Source organism: Seriola lalandi, unplaced genomic scaffold, assembly GCF_002814215.2.
Source record: "Seriola lalandi dorsalis isolate HSWRI2012SDOR001 ecotype SW California unplaced genomic scaffold, Sedor1 jcf7180002054885, whole genome shotgun sequence".
Taxonomy (NCBI): Eukaryota; Metazoa; Chordata; class Actinopteri; order Carangiformes; family Carangidae; genus Seriola; species Seriola lalandi.
This window is the reverse complement of record NW_019525437.1, coordinates 7,130,876-7,149,736: the sequence shown is the minus strand read 5'-3', so window position 1 is coordinate 7,149,736 and position 18,861 is coordinate 7,130,876. Positions and strand designations below refer to the sequence as shown.

The 18,861-nt window shown below is 40.0% G+C and overlaps 1 protein-coding gene across 2 annotated transcripts in view; it reads right to left on the bottom strand.

Moving 5' to 3' along the window:
• The window catches only part of atp11b (ATPase phospholipid transporting 11B), a 52,374-nt gene that overhangs the window by 13,637 nt on the left and 19,876 nt on the right, over window positions 1-18,861 (bottom strand). For both annotated transcript variants that reach the window (XM_087180015.1, XM_087180016.1), the window contains exons 14-28: window positions 18,341-18,528; window positions 16,951-17,019; window positions 16,641-16,714; window positions 15,995-16,098; window positions 14,788-14,969; window positions 13,196-13,399; window positions 12,652-12,805; window positions 12,347-12,449; window positions 12,089-12,234; window positions 11,757-11,816; window positions 10,939-11,066; window positions 10,563-10,701; window positions 8,939-9,004; window positions 8,274-8,377; window positions 6,833-6,998 (exon numbers count right to left, since the gene is read on the bottom strand). In XM_087180015.1, the coding sequence (XP_087036141.1) occupies window positions 6,833-6,998; window positions 8,274-8,377; window positions 8,939-9,004; window positions 10,563-10,701; window positions 10,939-11,066; window positions 11,757-11,816; window positions 12,089-12,234; window positions 12,347-12,449; window positions 12,652-12,805; window positions 13,196-13,399; window positions 14,788-14,969; window positions 15,995-16,098; window positions 16,641-16,714; window positions 16,951-17,019; window positions 18,341-18,528 (1,887 nt within the window). The remainder of the gene's footprint in view (window positions 1-6,832; window positions 6,999-8,273; window positions 8,378-8,938; window positions 9,005-10,562; window positions 10,702-10,938; window positions 11,067-11,756; window positions 11,817-12,088; window positions 12,235-12,346; window positions 12,450-12,651; window positions 12,806-13,195; window positions 13,400-14,787; window positions 14,970-15,994; window positions 16,099-16,640; window positions 16,715-16,950; window positions 17,020-18,340; window positions 18,529-18,861) is intronic.

Sequence of the window (18,861 nt, the reverse complement as noted above, 5' to 3'; positions counted from 1 at the left end):
ACCACATGGGTGATAAACAGTTGCTTTTTCATTAACTCTTGAGATGACTGATTTGCCTTGGTCTAACCAACAAACCATTTTATCAACCACTGAAGCAGCAATAAGTCCCCACAGAGGCAGTGGTAGGAAGAGTTCAGATAGTCGTGTTAGAATAAAAGTTGTTCATCAGTCGTGTTTATGACAGAGATGAACAAGAGAGAAGTATCGACTTAACCACTGCAGTTTCTGAGGAAGTCTTTGGTGCCATCACTTTGTTCAGTTGTATAGAAGTGTCAACAACATGATGCCCAGAGCAAAACCAGGCCAAACCATGTGATTAACAGTTCTCTAGCAAACCGAGGTTTTCTGAGAAATGATGACATCACCCCCTGGCTGATATACTATGGTAGCTACAGAGTTCAGCTATAATTCGTGTTAATTGTCATTAAATTTTAAAACATGATGTGAGTTCACACAACTAAGAGTGCAGAGTATCCTTGGCAATATCACTTCAGTGACAGCATAACAAAATGTAATACTCTTGGGTTTACAGTATGATATATGGCACTGACAAAGCTCACTCTGTACATAGAGAAACTAAAACGCTGAATCTTAACTTATAGAGAAAATTACAAAAGAAGTTACAAATCTTACTTAAAATTATACTTGAAATGCGAAAAGGATTTTATGAGATATCAAATACTTACAAGCTAACAATGCAACATCATTGAGCCATCAATATGGAGTAACAATACTAAATATGGTGGGAATAGATGGCTGAATGAAAACACAGTGAAGACAATGAGCTCAGCATGCCAACAGCATTCTCTCTCTATCTCTCTCTCTCTCTCTCTCTCTCTCTAAGCTCTGAACCCAGATCTGACCAATAACAGTTAAGGCTGAATTTAGATAGGGATTGGGTGGGGGCGATCATGGTTGGGTAGGAAGGATGGGGTCAATCATTTCTAGGGAGAGAAGGACGAGGTCATTCATGCAAGGGTAGGGGTGGATGGAGCGGATCATGATGGCGTGGGAAACGGCTGTGTCACTCACACAGGAAGTGCGACTGACAGAGAGACATAGACGAGAAGTATTTTTATGTATGAAATAAAAGGTAGGGGTAGTTGTGACATACAGCCAGGGGAGAATGACCAAGGTGCAGGTTGTTTTAACCAAGCATAAGGGTTGGTTGACTGCAGCTGTTAGGGGGTGCAAGGGGTTGGTTGGTCCTCAGGCGAGGCCATAATGCCGGGACAGTGACAGTACGAGGGGGACGATGGGAGTGAAGTACATGTATGTTACTACCTAGGGGAGCAGGGGTCTTGGCCGGGGGTAGCAGGGGGAGGATAAGCAGCTAGCAGGTGCCAATTGTCCTCCCCTGGGCTCCGCTGGGCTTTAACAGGGTCATATTCTGGGCCGACTGAACCCTCACCCTCTTCCATCTGAAGGACACAAGATGCTTACAGTGAGCCCTGCTGGCCAGTCAAAGAGCTCAACCATCAGTCAGCAAGGTAGACTGTTGGTAAGTCAGACATCGACGAAGCAACATAGCCAGTAAAGCCAGCCTGTTAATTAACCAACCACACTGCAAAAAATATCCACTTTAGTCTCATATTCAACCTTTAAACCTTTGTTGAAACAAGTCAACGATTTGGATTAAGAGGTCAGATAATTCCTTTTTCTTACTTGTTTTAGGAATATTCTAAAAGCTATTGCATGTGCTAAAACAATGTCTTGTTTCTGGAGGAGGTACTTGATTTTCCTTATTTTAAGTTAATTTTCACTTGATAGAGACTTTAAATTGTCTCTACTGGCATTATCTTACATTTTCTTGGTGAAACATGATTTTAAGACTCAACACAAGACTAAACAAACAAAATTAAAGGTGGATATGTTTTTTCAGTGCTGCTTATTTACCAACCAGCAGATTAGTCAGTTAGTAAGGAAGTGGTCAGTTTGTCAGTGTCAGTCCAGGCTGCACTGTAGGGAGGCAGTTAATTGAGGATATTTCTGACCCTAACTCTACATTGAGCTCCAATACACTCTAATGCCGTTCACAAGTGACCTCACCTACAACCTTCATCGTAGCAACAGAGCTGAAAGCAAACAGCTGATTCCTGCTTTTTGTAACGAGACACCAATGTGCAGCCGGGTTCTTATTCCCCTGCTGCAGATGTCAACCTCATTTTAATTGGGACTATGACATAATTGTAAATCACTGCTTGAGAACAGGGTCTTTCAGAAAATTTGAGTTGTTTGATGAGGTCACTGGGGGAGGGCTGTAATTTCTCACAAAAGCAGACAATTGAACTTTGGCAAGAATGCCGGTAAGCTCAGAGATAGCTGTAAAACTGAGCAACAAATGAGCAGAAAGAAGCTGCAGGAATACCAAATGTCTCGAGGGAAAAAGATCCTTCTAGCGCAGATAAGAGCAAATCTATTAACATCCACACTAATAAACCTGCTGCTGAATCTATCAGAGCTACTGGGTAGGCAAACAACAGGAAAGCCAGAAGAGCCCCTTGGGTTCTTTTGTGATTAACTCCGTCTAATGTAATTATTTAAAAAAAGACTGACAGATACTGGAATTCCTGAATAAAGGAGCTGAATAAATTGCATTATGCAGCACATTAACATGAACACAACCTGGTAAAAGAGTCTTTTGTATTTCTACTGATTCAACAAACAAATTACTAGCGCTGGTGAAATAGGATCTCTTTTGCATAATGTGCTTTGTGCCTTCTTTTAACATAAGGCACAGGACCTTTATCATCTACAAGTCTACAGTTTGTTTCTGCTCATAGAATTTGTGGGATGGGACCTGCATCTGTATCATTAGTAGCTTGAAATATACACTGAGTTTCCAGTTTATTAGGTACACCTTGTTAAAACCAAGTAAAATAACAGCCCTGCAATAAATCCGACCTTCACAAATGTTACAATGTTTAGTTTTTGTTGAAACTGTTTCAGAAACTTTTTGATTCAACTATACGATCATTTTGAGGCTGGTTTTGATACAATGAGGAGTTTCTATAATTTTCAGTGAAAAACACCAACACATAAACGAGAGCCAACATGACCATAAAGTTGCATCAGGTTGAAGGTAAGATATACTAGCTGTATTAGACTGCATTGGTTTTTGCTAGGTGTGTAAACTGGCAGCTAAGTGTAATATAAACCATTACAAACAATAAACATGGCCTTATTTTTATAAATGGTGGTAACATTTCCCAGCGACTGCTTCAGAACCATACAAACGAGTTTGATAAATAGCTGTGAGGATAAAGATATGCATGCAGCAACATTCGCTATTAAATTAACCTAAATTACAAGAATGCTAACCCTGTGTATTGCACAAGGTTTATTCACATGATCTTGGATATTTCAATATAATTAGCAAAATTACAAATGTTAAAAACATATAATTTGCTTATATTCACTTGTCAAGACAGAGGCTGTCCAAGACCAAGGATTTGTTTCTGGCTTTTGGTCTTTTCCCTTCAGCATAGAGAGCTCACACTATTGTTTGCATTTCCCTTACGGGTTATTTATAATGATATCTGCCATAAGAGCTCAAGATCTTCCACTCATCAGTCTAAAATAGCTGTGATAATAACACAGCTGTCTGTCATGCTTCATGCTGCTGTGCAAGGCAGCCCAGCCCAGACCAGTCCAAGAGTCTGTCATGCAGCTGTAGTGGGTTATCAGTCTTGTTCTGTGGGTCTGCTGAAACCATGCAGGTGGACAGCTCTGAGCTTAGCAGTGTGTTCTCAAGTGGTGAAACCAGTCTGACAGTGTACGTCAAGAGGATGGACCATGCTATAGCTAAAAGGGGTGGTTTGATGGGCTGCACCATGCGACTGATTGATACGTTACTTTAACACTAGCTTGGCATGCCAGACCGTGGTTGTACGACAAGACCACTGGCTGATGGTCAGGAGGCGGGTCTGACCACGTGCTCCGATTTGGGACTAAGGCAGATGCAGGACTCAAGACACCAAATAGGGTCCCTGCATGACAACATTGCTATCACAGCATAATGAGTGAGAGGGGAACAGTCAAAATTAAGTCAATGAGGATTCCCAGGCGATCTGACATTCATTCACTGACTCATTCATTCATTCGTTCGTTTGTTCATGCAATGGGCCGGAGTAATGACAGTACCATGCTGTAGCAGGCAGGAGTGGTGGAGGTATGAGGACACTATGTCAGCCTTTCAATAAATGCAACACATGCAGCAGCTGAAATGCTTTATCTCACATTCTTTGGCATTGTCTCCAACCCCATAAGGCCCAAAAATACGTTTAACCCCCAATCACAGAGAATGCTGATTGGCTTGTCCAGGGCATGCAGTCACAGACATGAAACAAAAGGCCGTGATCCAACACTAGCAGCACATATCATGGCAGTAAGTGCACTGCCAGTGTTAGAAACAGGCCTAAGCAGAACTAAATCAAGTCCAGACCTGGGAGAAAGAACATCTTAGTGTTGTATGAATGATCAGGAAATGAAACAGGAGTGCTTATTCCATAAAGCAATATTTCTAGTTTTTAGGCGTTGTCCATGTTATGCTGTAAATAAGACTTCAGCCCTAAATTTTGACAAGCATCTTAACCTCTACATCAATTTTCTATTTTTAAGAATACTACCAGTATACAATCTGACAAAGGCAAGTAAATGTTTGATCAAACACAGTTAGTGTCACATCTGAAATTAGCAGAGGAAGCATATGGGAAAGAATACCAATTAAGCGTTGATGGATATTACATATGGTTGTGTTTGGTTTTAGTACTGTTAATGTGACAATTGCAGAATCAATCATATATTGTTACTGTATGTGTAAACATACAGTGCCAAAAAAACAAAAAACAAAAAAACGAATCACTGCAGAGTAAAAATTAAAACCGAAAGATTTTATGAACTTTAAAGCCTTAGTTCAACATAACGACTTGGATTCCTGTTTCGTGAATAGGTGAAAAATCATACTATATGTTTTCTTACATGTTATAAACACAATTAATTGATTAATTGATAATAATTGTTAGTTGCAGGTCGAAAATACATATTTTCAAACTAATGGAAGAGAAACTGAATTTAGAGATGGCATCATCAGTGCAGGGGAAAAGGACAGGCCAGTATTGATGGCTAACGATTCACAAAAATATACCATTTCCTGCCAAAATCTGATAATATAGACAAATTGCTCTTGAAGAAAGCACTCCTGGGATACTTGTTTCATTTGAATTGATTTTTAGATGAATTTTAAGCCCAGGGCTGAATCAGTCTCATCTCCTCTACCTAATTTTGCCCAGCTGGCTCTTGGCTCTGGACAGAGGCTGCAGAGCGATGAAGTCATCACCTATTGCCACACGGTTGGAATACATCTACACCAGGAGCGTACACAGAGAGGATAGGAGGAAGAACACACACAGACACAAAGAGGTTAGAAATAAAGCTCTCACACACACATGCATTCAAACACACCATCCATACTGAACCCACTCTCAGAATCACAGACAGACAGACAGACACACACAGACAGACAGACAGACAGACAGACAGACAGACAGACACACAGACACACACACACACACACACACACACACACACACACACACAGAAAGACAAAACTGGACAAAGGTTAGAGCAGAAATAACAAACACCACATAGGAATAGAAAAGACGGCAATTTTTTTTCTGAGAAACAAGAGGAGAAAAGCTAAAACATAAACAGTCTCCAGCTGGACAAATCAGTACAATAACAGTGTGGGTGTGCGGAAAGGTGAGCATGCACACTGTGTGTTTTGTCTATGTGCGCATGTGGCTGTGAATACTGGATCAGAGGGGAGTCATGCGGTGTGTGTGTGTGTGAACAACTTAACACCATGCTGTTTGTGAAAAGAAGTGAGTTACTCATGACCACAGATGCTGAGAAAATAATGAACTATTTAAACAATGTGGCACACGGGACATTTTCTCTCCCTGTCCAGAATCTGAGTTAGGTTGACATTTTAGTTTATTTTCTCCCTCCAGGCTCTTGTCATTGCACAGGAAATATAATTTCCATTTTTGTAATACAAGTAAGAATAAGTATTAAATCTAACATAGCACACAGAAGACAGTTTAACTACTGCAATGTGTTTTTGCCTTCCCTGTGTCATTTCATTACTTTTAATGAGTTTTACTTTTGAGACTCGGTTTGCAGCAGGCCTGTAACCCAAACCCATAGAAATGGCTACTTACACTAGATAGTGTCCAGCTGGTCCTATTAATTTGAATGTAAAAAGTGAACATAAGCTTAAGATTTCTAAAGATGCTGCAGACAAGCTTTCTGATTCCACTGCAACATTTGCCCCATGATTAATTTCTTTATGACCTTTTGTAGAAAATTTGCCCTCCATACCTGTTATTATACTGTTTGACTTCTTTCTCTAATCCTGTCTTTCTTTGCCTTTCAGCTTTCTTTAAATCATGATTTCATCTTGACAAAAAGGTTGCGATCTTGGCTAGAATCCCTGATACAACTTTGGAGAAAAAAGAGTAGCTACAGTAGAGTGAATAACCAGAAAAATGCAGGATAGTACAGAAAACTAAAACAGTGATCTGAGAACTGCTGCGACCACGAGTGACTACAATGCGCCTTGGAGTCAGGCCAGCATGGTGCAGGGCTTATGAAAAGCATGGAAACCTCTCGGAACTAGACAGGTTAATGCTGGACAAATCTCTTGCAGCAAATTTGAATTTCAACCTGTACTTTTTTTTTTAACAAAGAAAGAATAATCCACTTTAGAAGAATGGCTGGACTTCATTACAAGTTGCTGACTTTTACTTTCTCCCACTCATCCCTATGTTACCTGACTCTTCTGTGTGCTGGTGGGCAGCAGATGTCTGTAGAAGACCTTCTTCACCACATCAGGAAAGAGGCAAGTTATGACAATGATGATGATGGCAAACCATGCTGAGCCGCTGGACAGCAGCTGCACGAATACAAAGTACATGTCCTGGGTGTGGAGGAATGGCCTAGAGGGAAATAGATGTAAACAGTGGTTACATATTGCAGCAAAAGGGGAAAAATACATTTCTTTTATTCTTCTTATGAGTGGGGGGTGGGGTGGGGGTGGGGGGGGCACCAACAAATTGGTTTGTGTGAAAGTGACTGGCCATGCTATTATCAGAACTGACTGTCTTTGGGCTAAGGACACAGTTAAAAGTTTTCAAAACAACAATAGAGGTGGGCAGTCGGTCATCACAGTAAATTCAAGTCACAGTGGCAGTTGGAGCTTGAATTATTTTATTATTCCCAGAAAGCACAGAGTCAAAGGAACTGTGGTGATGTATGATCACAAATATCAGTTATGGTCTAATTCTGTCAGGGTGGCTCCTACCAGTCTGTGAGGTGACTGGACTGTGTAAAGTGGTTAAGATTGAACTGATCAGTCCAACACACTCTCAGATAATCAGTTTTCTAAGAAAGCCTCTGTGATATATAAAACAAGTGAAAGGACTGATAAATCTGGTGTTTATCAGCCTTTTTCATCCAGAGCCTCATTTTGGGACAAAAAGCAAAGTATGTGCACATTGTGCAGACCTATCTTACTGGAGATCAATCAAATCAATCACTTTCAAAAGCAATTTTGCATATTGCATAAAATATTGATGATTATTCTAAAGTAAATATGAGCTTCACTAAATTTGCATGAACAACTTGCGGTTGAGGATTTTCAGGAGGAAGCAACTACTCTTGAGTTGCCATAACTGTGATGTAGATAATCAATGATCAACACCTTAGAAAATGTTTTATTGCTCTTTTTTTTCCAGCATCTCCAGAGAAGTGACTTAAACATGCTGCTTGCCCGAAGTGAGGAGCAATGTCTTTATCAAAGACTGTTGCATGGCATTCACTCAGAGGGAGAGTCCCATGGTGCCTGTAGGTGCAGAGACAATTTGCCTGTTGTCTCACTATATAGGCATTTAAAGTCATATGATACTGCAGGCAACATATCAGCTTCAAGACAATTGGTAGACCAAAGCTAGATTATTTACAGTCCATATTTGATTTGCATTCCCGTAAATAGTATGATTTAACACTTTTACTGTTGTTTTATTCAGTACAACCAGAGTTTATACAGTTTAGTTTCCCCGTCATTCTGCTGGGTGGCCAGTGCAGATTATGTTCTACCAAATGTAGGGATCTCACTTTATAGGTGTTATAGAAGCTCCATGTAATTTCCTTTGAGTTTTAAAGCAGTGATTTGTACAACAGCAAAATATGTGAACTTTGTTAGAAGCTCTTACCAGATGATGCCTCCATAGAAGAGAGAGAAGATGAAGTAGAAGGCAATCGAACCCCATGTCACAAAATGGTTCATCCATGTCCAGAAATGAGTCTCTAAAGCAAGCTGCCATTACACACACAGACACAACCACACAGACGCACATGGGGGGTAGGGAAAAAAAAATATGTGTAAAACACAGACAGGGGCAAGTTAGCCATCAATAAACTACAGCTATCTTCCTCAGTGGTGTAAAACAGACCTTGAAACAAACTGTGATAAATAATGTTCTATTAATGACCACTGACATCATCCTAATACGTCACAATGTACTGTATTTCATATTGGGACTGTAGGAAAAGTGTGTCCCTAAGGACTTCAACATGTTACCCAGCTTACAGCTACTGCACACAGTAACCATCTTCATCTTAGAGCTTAAGTATTTTTGACCACTTGGGCCAGAACGACTTCAAATATAGAAGAATAACAATCTCTCTGATGTTCTGTGCTACACTACAGTATAGAAACCAAACATTCCCAGCACTTATAGTAAGTATTAAATGATGTAGGTAAAAATGGTAATCTTGTCAGTAAATACCAATAAAAAAAGGTTGAAATAGTAGATAACACAATTCATAAAAGAACAGGTTACCTTGTGGTGAAAGTGTAAGATTAGCTGTAACTTACCTTTAATGTGACAGTGATGACCATGACAGTAAAGACCAGCGTTCCAAATGTCCAGTTTCCAAACATCTATAAAACAAACATACAGCACCCGTGTATTATTAATATTAAGAAACTTGTGTTCTGTAGCACAAGTTTCTTGTGTTACCTTAAATTAAAGATACAAGTAATTCAAACAGAAAAATCTATGACATTTTGCTGGAATTTCAAAACAATGAATAATGGAAACAGAAAACATGATACTTGATATTTAAAACTGTTCAAAATCAAAACACAAATCTGGATAAAAGTTGGGAGTCAGGGCAGGCGATGCATTAGTTTAGCGGTGTGCAGTGAAGAGACCAGTGAAGTTCCACAAGACACCAGCCTGAGTTAACAAGTTGTACGATGCCTATAATGAGGCCTTGCCCTCCGACTGTGGGACTACTGTCGGCAGCTCCCCCGCTTGTTATGAGAATCACTCTACTTGAGCTGTGGGGGGCATTGTTTTGTTGCCAGCCAATTCTAGACCCCGCTGGAGAATGAGCACTGAAAACTAATGGTGAGTGGCATATGACGCATCCACAGAGACACTCAGGGGAGCAGACAACAATTCCAGGCCCTTAAAAGATATTTTTGTTCAAGTTCTAGTTTAATCATATCACAATTAAAAAACAAAAAGTTTTTACCAGTCCTTTACAAACTCTGCTTTGTGTGCCGTTTTCATTAACTATTTAAGTGTGCTATCTTCAGATGCGGTCTCCTTGAACCATCACCACCTTTTAACCCACAAAAACATGACGAGGAATCGTCCTGATAGTCCTCTCATTAACCCCCAAAGGAGACATGCATTCATCTGTGGAGCAGACTCTTACCAGCTGCCTGTTAGCTCGCAAGATCTGAAGACATGCACAGCGTGAAGGCAGAAGGAAAAGAAAAGAGTAATCAACAAAAGATAGAAGAAAAACACGAGCAAGAGAGAGCAATAGGAAAGAGTGCTTTCTGAAATACCAAACTTGCAACAGGCTGAAAGACAGCAAGATATGCAGCGGGTTAGAAAAGAGAAGGAAACTGAATTTGTTAAGAGCCAGAGACACAGAAGACATGATATGAAGAACAAGTTAGGTTACTAGAACTTACTTATTAACAAGTGAATGACAAACATGCTCAGAATGTAAAAGAGACAACCGGGCTATTTAAAAGGCTTTTAAACAAAGAGACAGAATGAGGGGGAGAGAAGAGCCAGATCAAGGGAAGAAGTGACTGCAGAAATACCAGCAGGCAACCACTCCAATCAATAACAATAATTGATCATAACATGCACACACACATATATATACACACACACACACACACACACACACACAAACAGTTGTCCTGCATTTGTTTACACATTATGCCCTGAAGCAACACTTTCCTAAAATGGTTTCAGAAAATCCTCTCAGCAGGGATTCTGCTATAGAGTAAAAACATATAATACAATCCCACACACACACAGAGACACACAGAGACACACAGAGACACACACACACAGACACACAGACACACACAGACACACACACACACAGACACAGACACACACACACACACACACACAGACACACACAGACACACACACACACACACACACACACACACACACACAAACCTGTCCATTGCCCATAAGTGTGGTGTCTTCTCCCATCAGTATGTACGATCCAAAGAAGAAGACAAAGGCGTGACAGAAGCCCAACAGAGTCCAGTACAGGAATGTCCGAAAAGACAGCAGAGCATTCTTGCTGATGTCCCTGTGGGATACAAACATTTTTCTTCCCTTAAAGGATAAACTGTATCAAGACTCAGTGTCATGCCATCTTTGGTAAAAATCAGCAGGAAAATTGTGCAGGTATAGGGTGCATGTATCATTATACAAAATAAAAATTACTTCTCAATTTTTATTTTCTAGCAGTTAGACACCGATTTCTTTTAAATATATGAAAACCGACCAAAGCCAGTTCCCACAAATAAACAAACAACAGCCTCACCTGTACAGGCCAGGTTTATTCTGCAGTACATGTGGATGGACCAGCTGTTCAAACAGACTGTACACCAGGATGGGCAGCGAGGTGAAGCAGATGTTGTATAGTGTCAGATAAACACTGTCGTACAGAGTCTGGGATGGACAGAGACAGTATTTCACTCAACACAAATTCATTAGCTAAAACTGATATCCACAGCTCACCCTACCTAACTAGAACATAACAGGCAGGGAAGTTGAAAAGAGTCAGATATACAAGAAAGAAGCTGAATGGTGGAAACATATTTGCTGTGTGTGCATTAGACATTATTGACATATTACAGGTTATTATGTGGCATAGCCTCCGTCTGTATGTCTACACTGTATACAGTGTAGGATCTTCAAATTATTTCTCAGGACTGATATCTTCCTTGTTTAGGACAATAGTAATAACATTAATAACAGATTAAAGCTTTAGTAACACATTCACTGCCAATCAGAGTTTGATCAAATATTTAACAAACATTAATTCCCAAGTTTCAAAGGCATATCATGAAAATTTGAAGAAGTTAAACACAAATTGAGAGATTCTGTGTTTAAATGTCATAGCAATTCAAAATGACTGAACCTCATGACGTTTTTCTTGTTGAACCTTTTGATCCTCATACATGATATCAAATTAAAAATGGAAAATTAATCTGGATATCAAACAGACTTATCCCAAAAATGCTCTCAATGAAGTAATGCTGTAAAATGGCCAACATGTCGGACTGTGCAACATCAAAACTGGGACAAAACAACAATGACAAGAAAAAGAGAGAGAAATGGAGAGATAAAGAGACTTACTTGTTGTGAAAACAAACAGAAGAACTGGTATAAAAACTGGGGCGTGATAAAACACACATTCTAGAAAAGACAGTGAGGGAGAGAATGGTTAAAAACACTGCAGTGTAAGGAGACTTGACTGAAGCTGAGGTAAAAGCCCACTTCTGTTAATTACAACGGGCTCCTTTAGTGATCAGTACCTGCATCTCCTGCTATAAAGCAGTTGGTATGAAAAGGAGATTTGAATAACCAAAAGCTGAAAATGAGCATTGAGAATCTTATTCTCACTCTAGGAATGTATTCAAATCAAGAAATCAAGAATTCAAAGCTTTGTCACCACGGCCATTTCCTACCTTGTAGAAAAAGTACTGTACAAGGGTAGCTATTCGAATGTAGTAGAAGTGACCGTGGACCAGCAGTAGTTTAGCCAGGAACTTAAACCTGGCAATTGCATAGTCACTGTTTCTCACGGCCTGACGACCCTCCTTCCCCATGATACCTGGAGACACATGCAAACACACGTTAGAGATGAAACTGCAGAATGCAGAAACAGTGGAGTTTGCAACCATGTCCTGTGCATGTGTGTGTGTATGTATGTGTTGAATGTTTACCTATGCCCACATGGGCTTCCTGTATCATACTGACATCATTGGCTCCATCCCCAATAGCTAAGGTAATGGGTTTCTCTGGAGATGTTTTTAAAAGACGTACCACCTAGACAGAACACAGTAATATTGATATCTGGGTTGAGTTTAAGTAAGTTAGAGTAAACACAGGGAAGGAATAAGGGCTTTGATAATATCAGCAAAATGACAGTCTGTTTTTAGCTCATCTTAGAAATTGATATAATTTTTTTGAAACATTAAAAGTGATTTATTGGGGTGAGTGGTGTGTGTGTATGGCAAAGCACTGGTACCTTAGCCTTCTGCAGTGGGGCCATGCGGCAGCACAGCACAGCTGAACAGTTTTTACACACTTCCATAAAGAGCTTCTCGTGTTCCCTCAACGCTAAAGACAGACTGGCCCCATCCACGACTAACCCATGCTGTATGACATGGTCCTCCTTTATCCTGGGAACAAATGGAGAAAAAGAGTCAGAAAAGAACAGGATGGAAGAGAAGGACAGAGTGGAAAGAGCTACAGTGCTACCAACTACTACCTAATGCCCAGTTAGATTCTACTGTTAGTCCATTCACCAGCACATTTCTTGGTTACATAGATGTTTTGTTTACTTCGCATGTGTAATATATATAGATTGTTATATATATATATATATATATATAGATGTTAAAGTCCAGACTGCTGAAAACACTAACAAAAAGAGATTAATTAAATAAATGGTATCCAAATAAAACCAAACTCACATCTAATATTTAAAGAGCCCCAATCTTATCAAAATACAAGGCTATATATACACTTTGTCTATTCTATATATGTCAAAAGGAGAATGAGACACTCACCTCCTGGCCAGTCTGCGGAGCTGCTCCGCACACTCATTGTCAGAGCGCTGCTGCAGGAGCTCCAGGATGTTCATGGTTCTGTGGAAGTGGCCGCAGGACAGGCTGACACTGACCGCTGTTTCATGTTTGTCCCCTGTCAGCACCCATACCTTGATTCCTGCCAGCCGTAAAGCCTCAATGGTCTCCTGGACTTTGTCTTGGAGTCTGAGAGGAGACAAGGAGGAGAGAGAATAAACACCATGTGCATGTTCCATGTACTGTAAAGCTTCCAGTGATTCCTAAATATAGTTTCCTTAGGTCGAGCCCAACATGACATGAAAATTTTGTTTTAGACTTGTTGTGGGTGAGGTGATGTCGCTGGCTGGCATTTAAACCTGGTGTTTTATTGCTGTGGAGTTAATGTGATCATGCCCTGGAGGCTTGTTAGCTAACTACAGTGTCCTTAGGTCAATAAGACCAGATGAATGTAGGGAGCATCTCTACGTTTCCTAAAGATCCTTTTATTGAATTGGTAAAGTCTCAGTATGGATAAATATGTTTCAAGGCGATCAAGAAACATAAAAAATATTATAGTTAGATCAATAGGTTGTCGCAGTTTGAACAGATTTCTTCAACAGAAACAGTTGAAATTAAAGGACAATGGCATCTGTGACTGCTTTCATGTCATCTATATTTGATGACGGGAAGAGGGTGAAAACTGCCCCTGAAATTCGGCAGCACCTTTTTTTTTTTTTTTTTAAGAATATTTATCCTATTTCTGGCCTTGGTTAATTGACAATGAATATTACCATGGCTCTCAGATTTACTTTACTCATACTGGATTGAAAAAAAGAAATAGTCGTGTCTTCAATAATAGAGGAGATCCTCTGATTGTGCCTAAGTAGGAAATCATTCCAGATACAGAAAGAACGCGAGGACAAGGAGAGAGAGAGAATGCAGAGAACTAAACAGTGGGAGTGGGAGAAGCGAGAGGCTTATGTGAGGAGCAGATGGTGAGTGGATGCAAACACATATCAACATTCATTTCCAGAGAGGCTCAGTGAGGTGACGTCTCCATCTCCCTGCTGACTATTGTTTGGTGAAGATTCTCCCTCCCACTGTGTTTATCCGTCTGTTTGGTGTTTTCTACTGTTTTATAAGACCCTCTTTGCTTTTGGACAGAATCCGATTAGCTGATTCCACTCTTTATGCTAAGCTAAACTGATCACATGCTGGCTCTAGCTTCATACTTAGGATACAGATATACAGTAAGTAACTATCAAAAAGAAGGTGTTTAAGCATATTACATACAAAATGTGGAACTATTACTTTAACGCCTGTAACCATTTCTAAGGAATAGCTTTTTTAGAGTCTCAAGCTCATGAATCTGAATCAGCCTTCATCAATTTAAATAAATCGTACATCTGTATTACAGGCAAGCATGAAACGTAAGCATAGCCGATACTCCATAGTTTTGTCCAATTTGTCCCACACTACTGATACCTGTTTGGAAAGCACTGACAAGTTCATTCATTGTATTTGAATGTGATGATATGAAGTATTTAGCAAGGGCATTACTAATATATTCCAATTTATTCTTTAAACGTTCATACTTGTCCTCCACCCCCGTTGCTCCCAGGAGCTGCAGGTCTCTCTCAATGTAGCTGAAGGCTTCCTGCAGTCTCTCCTCCCTCTGCTGCAGCGCGGTGCGGGCACTATTCAGACACCTGTCCACATCGATGTACTCCTCTGGGCTGAAGTGGCGACATGCTACCACCAGGGTCCGCAAACCTTTCTACAGTGGGAAGAGGAGAGTGGGTGATGGGTAGACAAAAACCGGAAAAAGGAGAGAGCATATAAGAAAAAGATAATGACATTAAATAATAAATGGTAAAAATAAACATAAAAGTTAAATAAAAACAAGTTTGTGTGGAGAGGAACAGTAAGTATGAGAAAGTCAAGATGATATGGGGAGGAGAAGAAGAGAAGGAAAGGGAGACGAATGGATGCAGAGAGAGAAAAAACAGAAAAACTATTTATCAAAGCTTGGCTTTAAATCAGGGAACCAGCCTGAGGGGCAGACGACCACAAATCAACCCAGTACAGAGCACAGACTCCTGGGTACTGATGTCCGATGACATGATGTGGGGGCCAGATATGCGTGTCTGTATTTGTGTGTGTGTGTGTATGTGTGTGTGTGTGTGTGTGTGTGTGTGTGTGTGTGTGTGTGTGGCTGTTGTGGTGAAGAATTTATAGTCAAAGGGGAAGAGAGTGCAAGAGAGCCAAAAGTCATCACTACAATGCATGGAAACGTCAGGCCACCAAACACACAGAGAGACACCATCATGAACATGTGGTTAAAGAAGCTTTTGAGAGTCAGATATTTCAATTTTTCATTATAAAGTTCAGGAAGAAAAAGGATATTCTCTGAGGTGTTGGATGGGGTATATGGAGTTTATTCAATCTACCTTTTTTTTTTTTTTTTTGACTCAAAATGGCGTACAGGACGTTTCATGTAAAAGAATAAGACTTGTATAGTAGATCATCGTGTAGGGAACATGTCAGCATAACTCCTGTGACTCCAGTTCATCTGCACATTCACAGAAAGTCATATCTTCTGCCACAAAGTTAAAAAACAAGCAGTTGCTGGATGATGGAGTTTGGTTATGGATGCCATAATGTTGTTCAATCTAATGAACTGATGTGATACCAGAACTTGATTATTATTTGCTGACCACTACTCACTGAATGGACATGTACAACAGCAATGACAGTATAAGTTGCATTTCAAATATTTTTGTAAAAGAAATGATTCCTCACCAGTGCAAACTCATCAACGTGCAATCTCGTCTTTTCTATCTCACCGCTGGTGGTGAAAGGCAAGATAGCTGACTCTGCGCCTTTGGTGAACAGCACTTTGCCTCCTTGAAAGTCAAGATAGCAAGAAGAACACACTGAGAAAGTAGCAGTTATACATAAATAGCAAATAAGGCTTGTGAACACACTTTATATACACTGTATATTTGTATATCTGTATATTTCTTTACAGAATTCACTAATGCAAAACATTAAGATACTTATATCCATTCTTTCTAAGCATATTATTAAACTTAATTTGCTATATACCTTGCATTGTAGCCATCAGTTGTTAGTGTGTGTGTGTGTGTGTGTGTGTGTGTGTGTGATTCTGAGAGTGGGTTCAGTATGAATGGTGTGTTTGAACGCATGTGTGTGAGAGCTTTATTTCTAACCTCTCTGAGTCTCTGTGTGTTCTTCCTCCTGTCCTGTGTGTGTCTGTGTGTGTGTGTGTGTGTGTGTGTGTGTGTGTCTGTGTGTGTGTCTGTGTGTGTGTGTGTGTGTGTGTGTAACGAGTGACAAATTGCAAAGTGCTTTGGATAGGAGTGTCATGGAAATGCACTCCATTAACCATTTACCAAAAACACAGAGCAGTAGAACATTGTGTTACCTGAGGGAGTCTGTAGTATGACGCTCATCCTCCTACGGTCAGCATCAAACTCTAACACATGGAGCAGTTTATACCTGAGTGAGCAAAGAGAGGATTAGCTTCACTTTCGACTGTTGCTATAGTACAGGCCCAATATTAAATGCATGCATTAAATGAGAACATTGGCCACTTGCTCCACAGTCTTGTAAATTATAACTTTAGGACATTTGAACTGAGGTTAGCCATAGACGTTAAGCCTCACTTAATGAGGCGATCAAATAATACAGTTTTGAGTATTTGTGACGTAAGAGGTGCACAGGGTGAGACGTACTTCTCTGACTTGCCAAATGTTTGGATTTCCATGGTATCTCCGCTGCTGCCAGTGAAGGCCACTCCAATTCTGAGGAAATAAAGACAGAAGTTAATAGCTAGAATTCTTCGGAGAATAAGGATTTTAACCTTTAAATATGAGGTGAAAATCCAATTTCTAGTTTAGAAGTTTTGAAGGAAGTTGGGCCTTTAAAGAGACAAAAAAAGTAACTTTTAGCTATAGCACTCCACTCAGGCCATTCAATCAATCATTCATACAGTTATTAATCTTTCTCAGGGTCAGGAGGGCTGGTGCCTTCAGTTTATGGCATGTGTTTATACTGTGGGCAAAAATGCGGGAAATCCTAATGTGACCCAGGTGAACAAATATAAAACCAAAACACAAAACAAGGTGATAAAATAAAGGACCTTCTTGCTGTGAAGTGACTGAGCCATTGAGCTGCTTTACCAAACCAGATCAAGGTTACATTTATAATGGTAATGAAACATTGCGTGTCGTGTTATATCTACCAGTGATTATTGAGGTCAGGGTTCCAACTGTGTTGCCTTTTGGTTTAAATCAACAGATACTCTGTCTGTGGTTCAATGGAGCACAGAGGCACTGGGTCATGGGTGCAGCCCATCACTGCTCAACATAATTCAACTTGATGGTTTGAAAACTACACTGGCCATAATCACTGACTTCATGCACCATGAATCCTGAAAGATTCTGTAAAACAACACAGTCTGACAAATTAGACGGGTGCTACGCAGCCGCATTTCTTAATCGTCAACTCTCCCTTGTTTTCATGTAGAACTGGAGGATGTTTTTTAGCTTCCCTTTTTCAAACTGGTATAGCAGAATCTGGTCACCTTCTTAATGTGCCTTTTGAGCCAGTTTCCACACAGACCAGTTAACCATCCTCCAGACATTAAATTCTTGCCTGTGCTATATTTCTCTGGCAGTAAAATGAACAAGAGTAAGAAAAAGTGCCACTTTCTATTTGGCCAGCAGTCCAACTTCCAGAAGTATTTTAATGTCCTCTAGCAGCTGACAGTAGTACAGCTGGTAGAATTTAACCTCATGTCAACAGCCACGATTTATATTCGTGCAAAGATCAAGAAAAGGTGTGTATATTATGAGCGGTAGTTTTTGGCTTCACTAAAGCCCAAGCTCTTCTCTGATATCACCAATGTAATAGTTTTCTTCCGGTATTGGCACCCCGACACAGACAATAAATTAAAGGCTGAAATTTACACATTTCCTGTATTGTAACAATCACACACCCATGCAATCTGGTGAAACTACAAGCTTTTATGGAAATGTCACACCACAGTAAACATATGGATAGAGGTCATTTTTCTTTCTTTTATCTGTAAGTCTCTAATGAAAAGCTCTGATGTAACCTCACCTCTTTGCTGCCTCTACTAAAGCTTTCTCATCTGGTGAAGAGGCATAGTATTCCATGTGATTGGAAGAGAAACCGTTTGCATGGGAGAATGGGTCTCCTCCCCCAACCAGGCAGTCTGGCTGGTCGTAGCTGATCTGAACTGTGTGACACAATGACACCGCCTTGAGAAATAATAATTCCTCGCCAATCTGAAGGGAGAGAAAACAGGGAAGGATGAGAGAGGAAGAGACCTTATAAAATTTTAAAATTAATTCTATATGGTAACTGTATGTGACTGTAAACATAAGCGATCATTTAGAGTTACCTCACTTGCAAATACAGCTTCTGAAAGGTAACATTTTAACAGTTCTACTTCTTAGATGCAGAAGTGCATTAGTCAAATTATATTTTGTTGAGTGTATGAATGGCCTGCGGCAAAAAGCCATGGCAGTGATTTTTTTCCTGGCAGCAGTGAGAACAGTGTAGATGTACAGTGTGTGTATGTCTGCCAAAAGAAAATGAATGCAATGCGTATATATGTG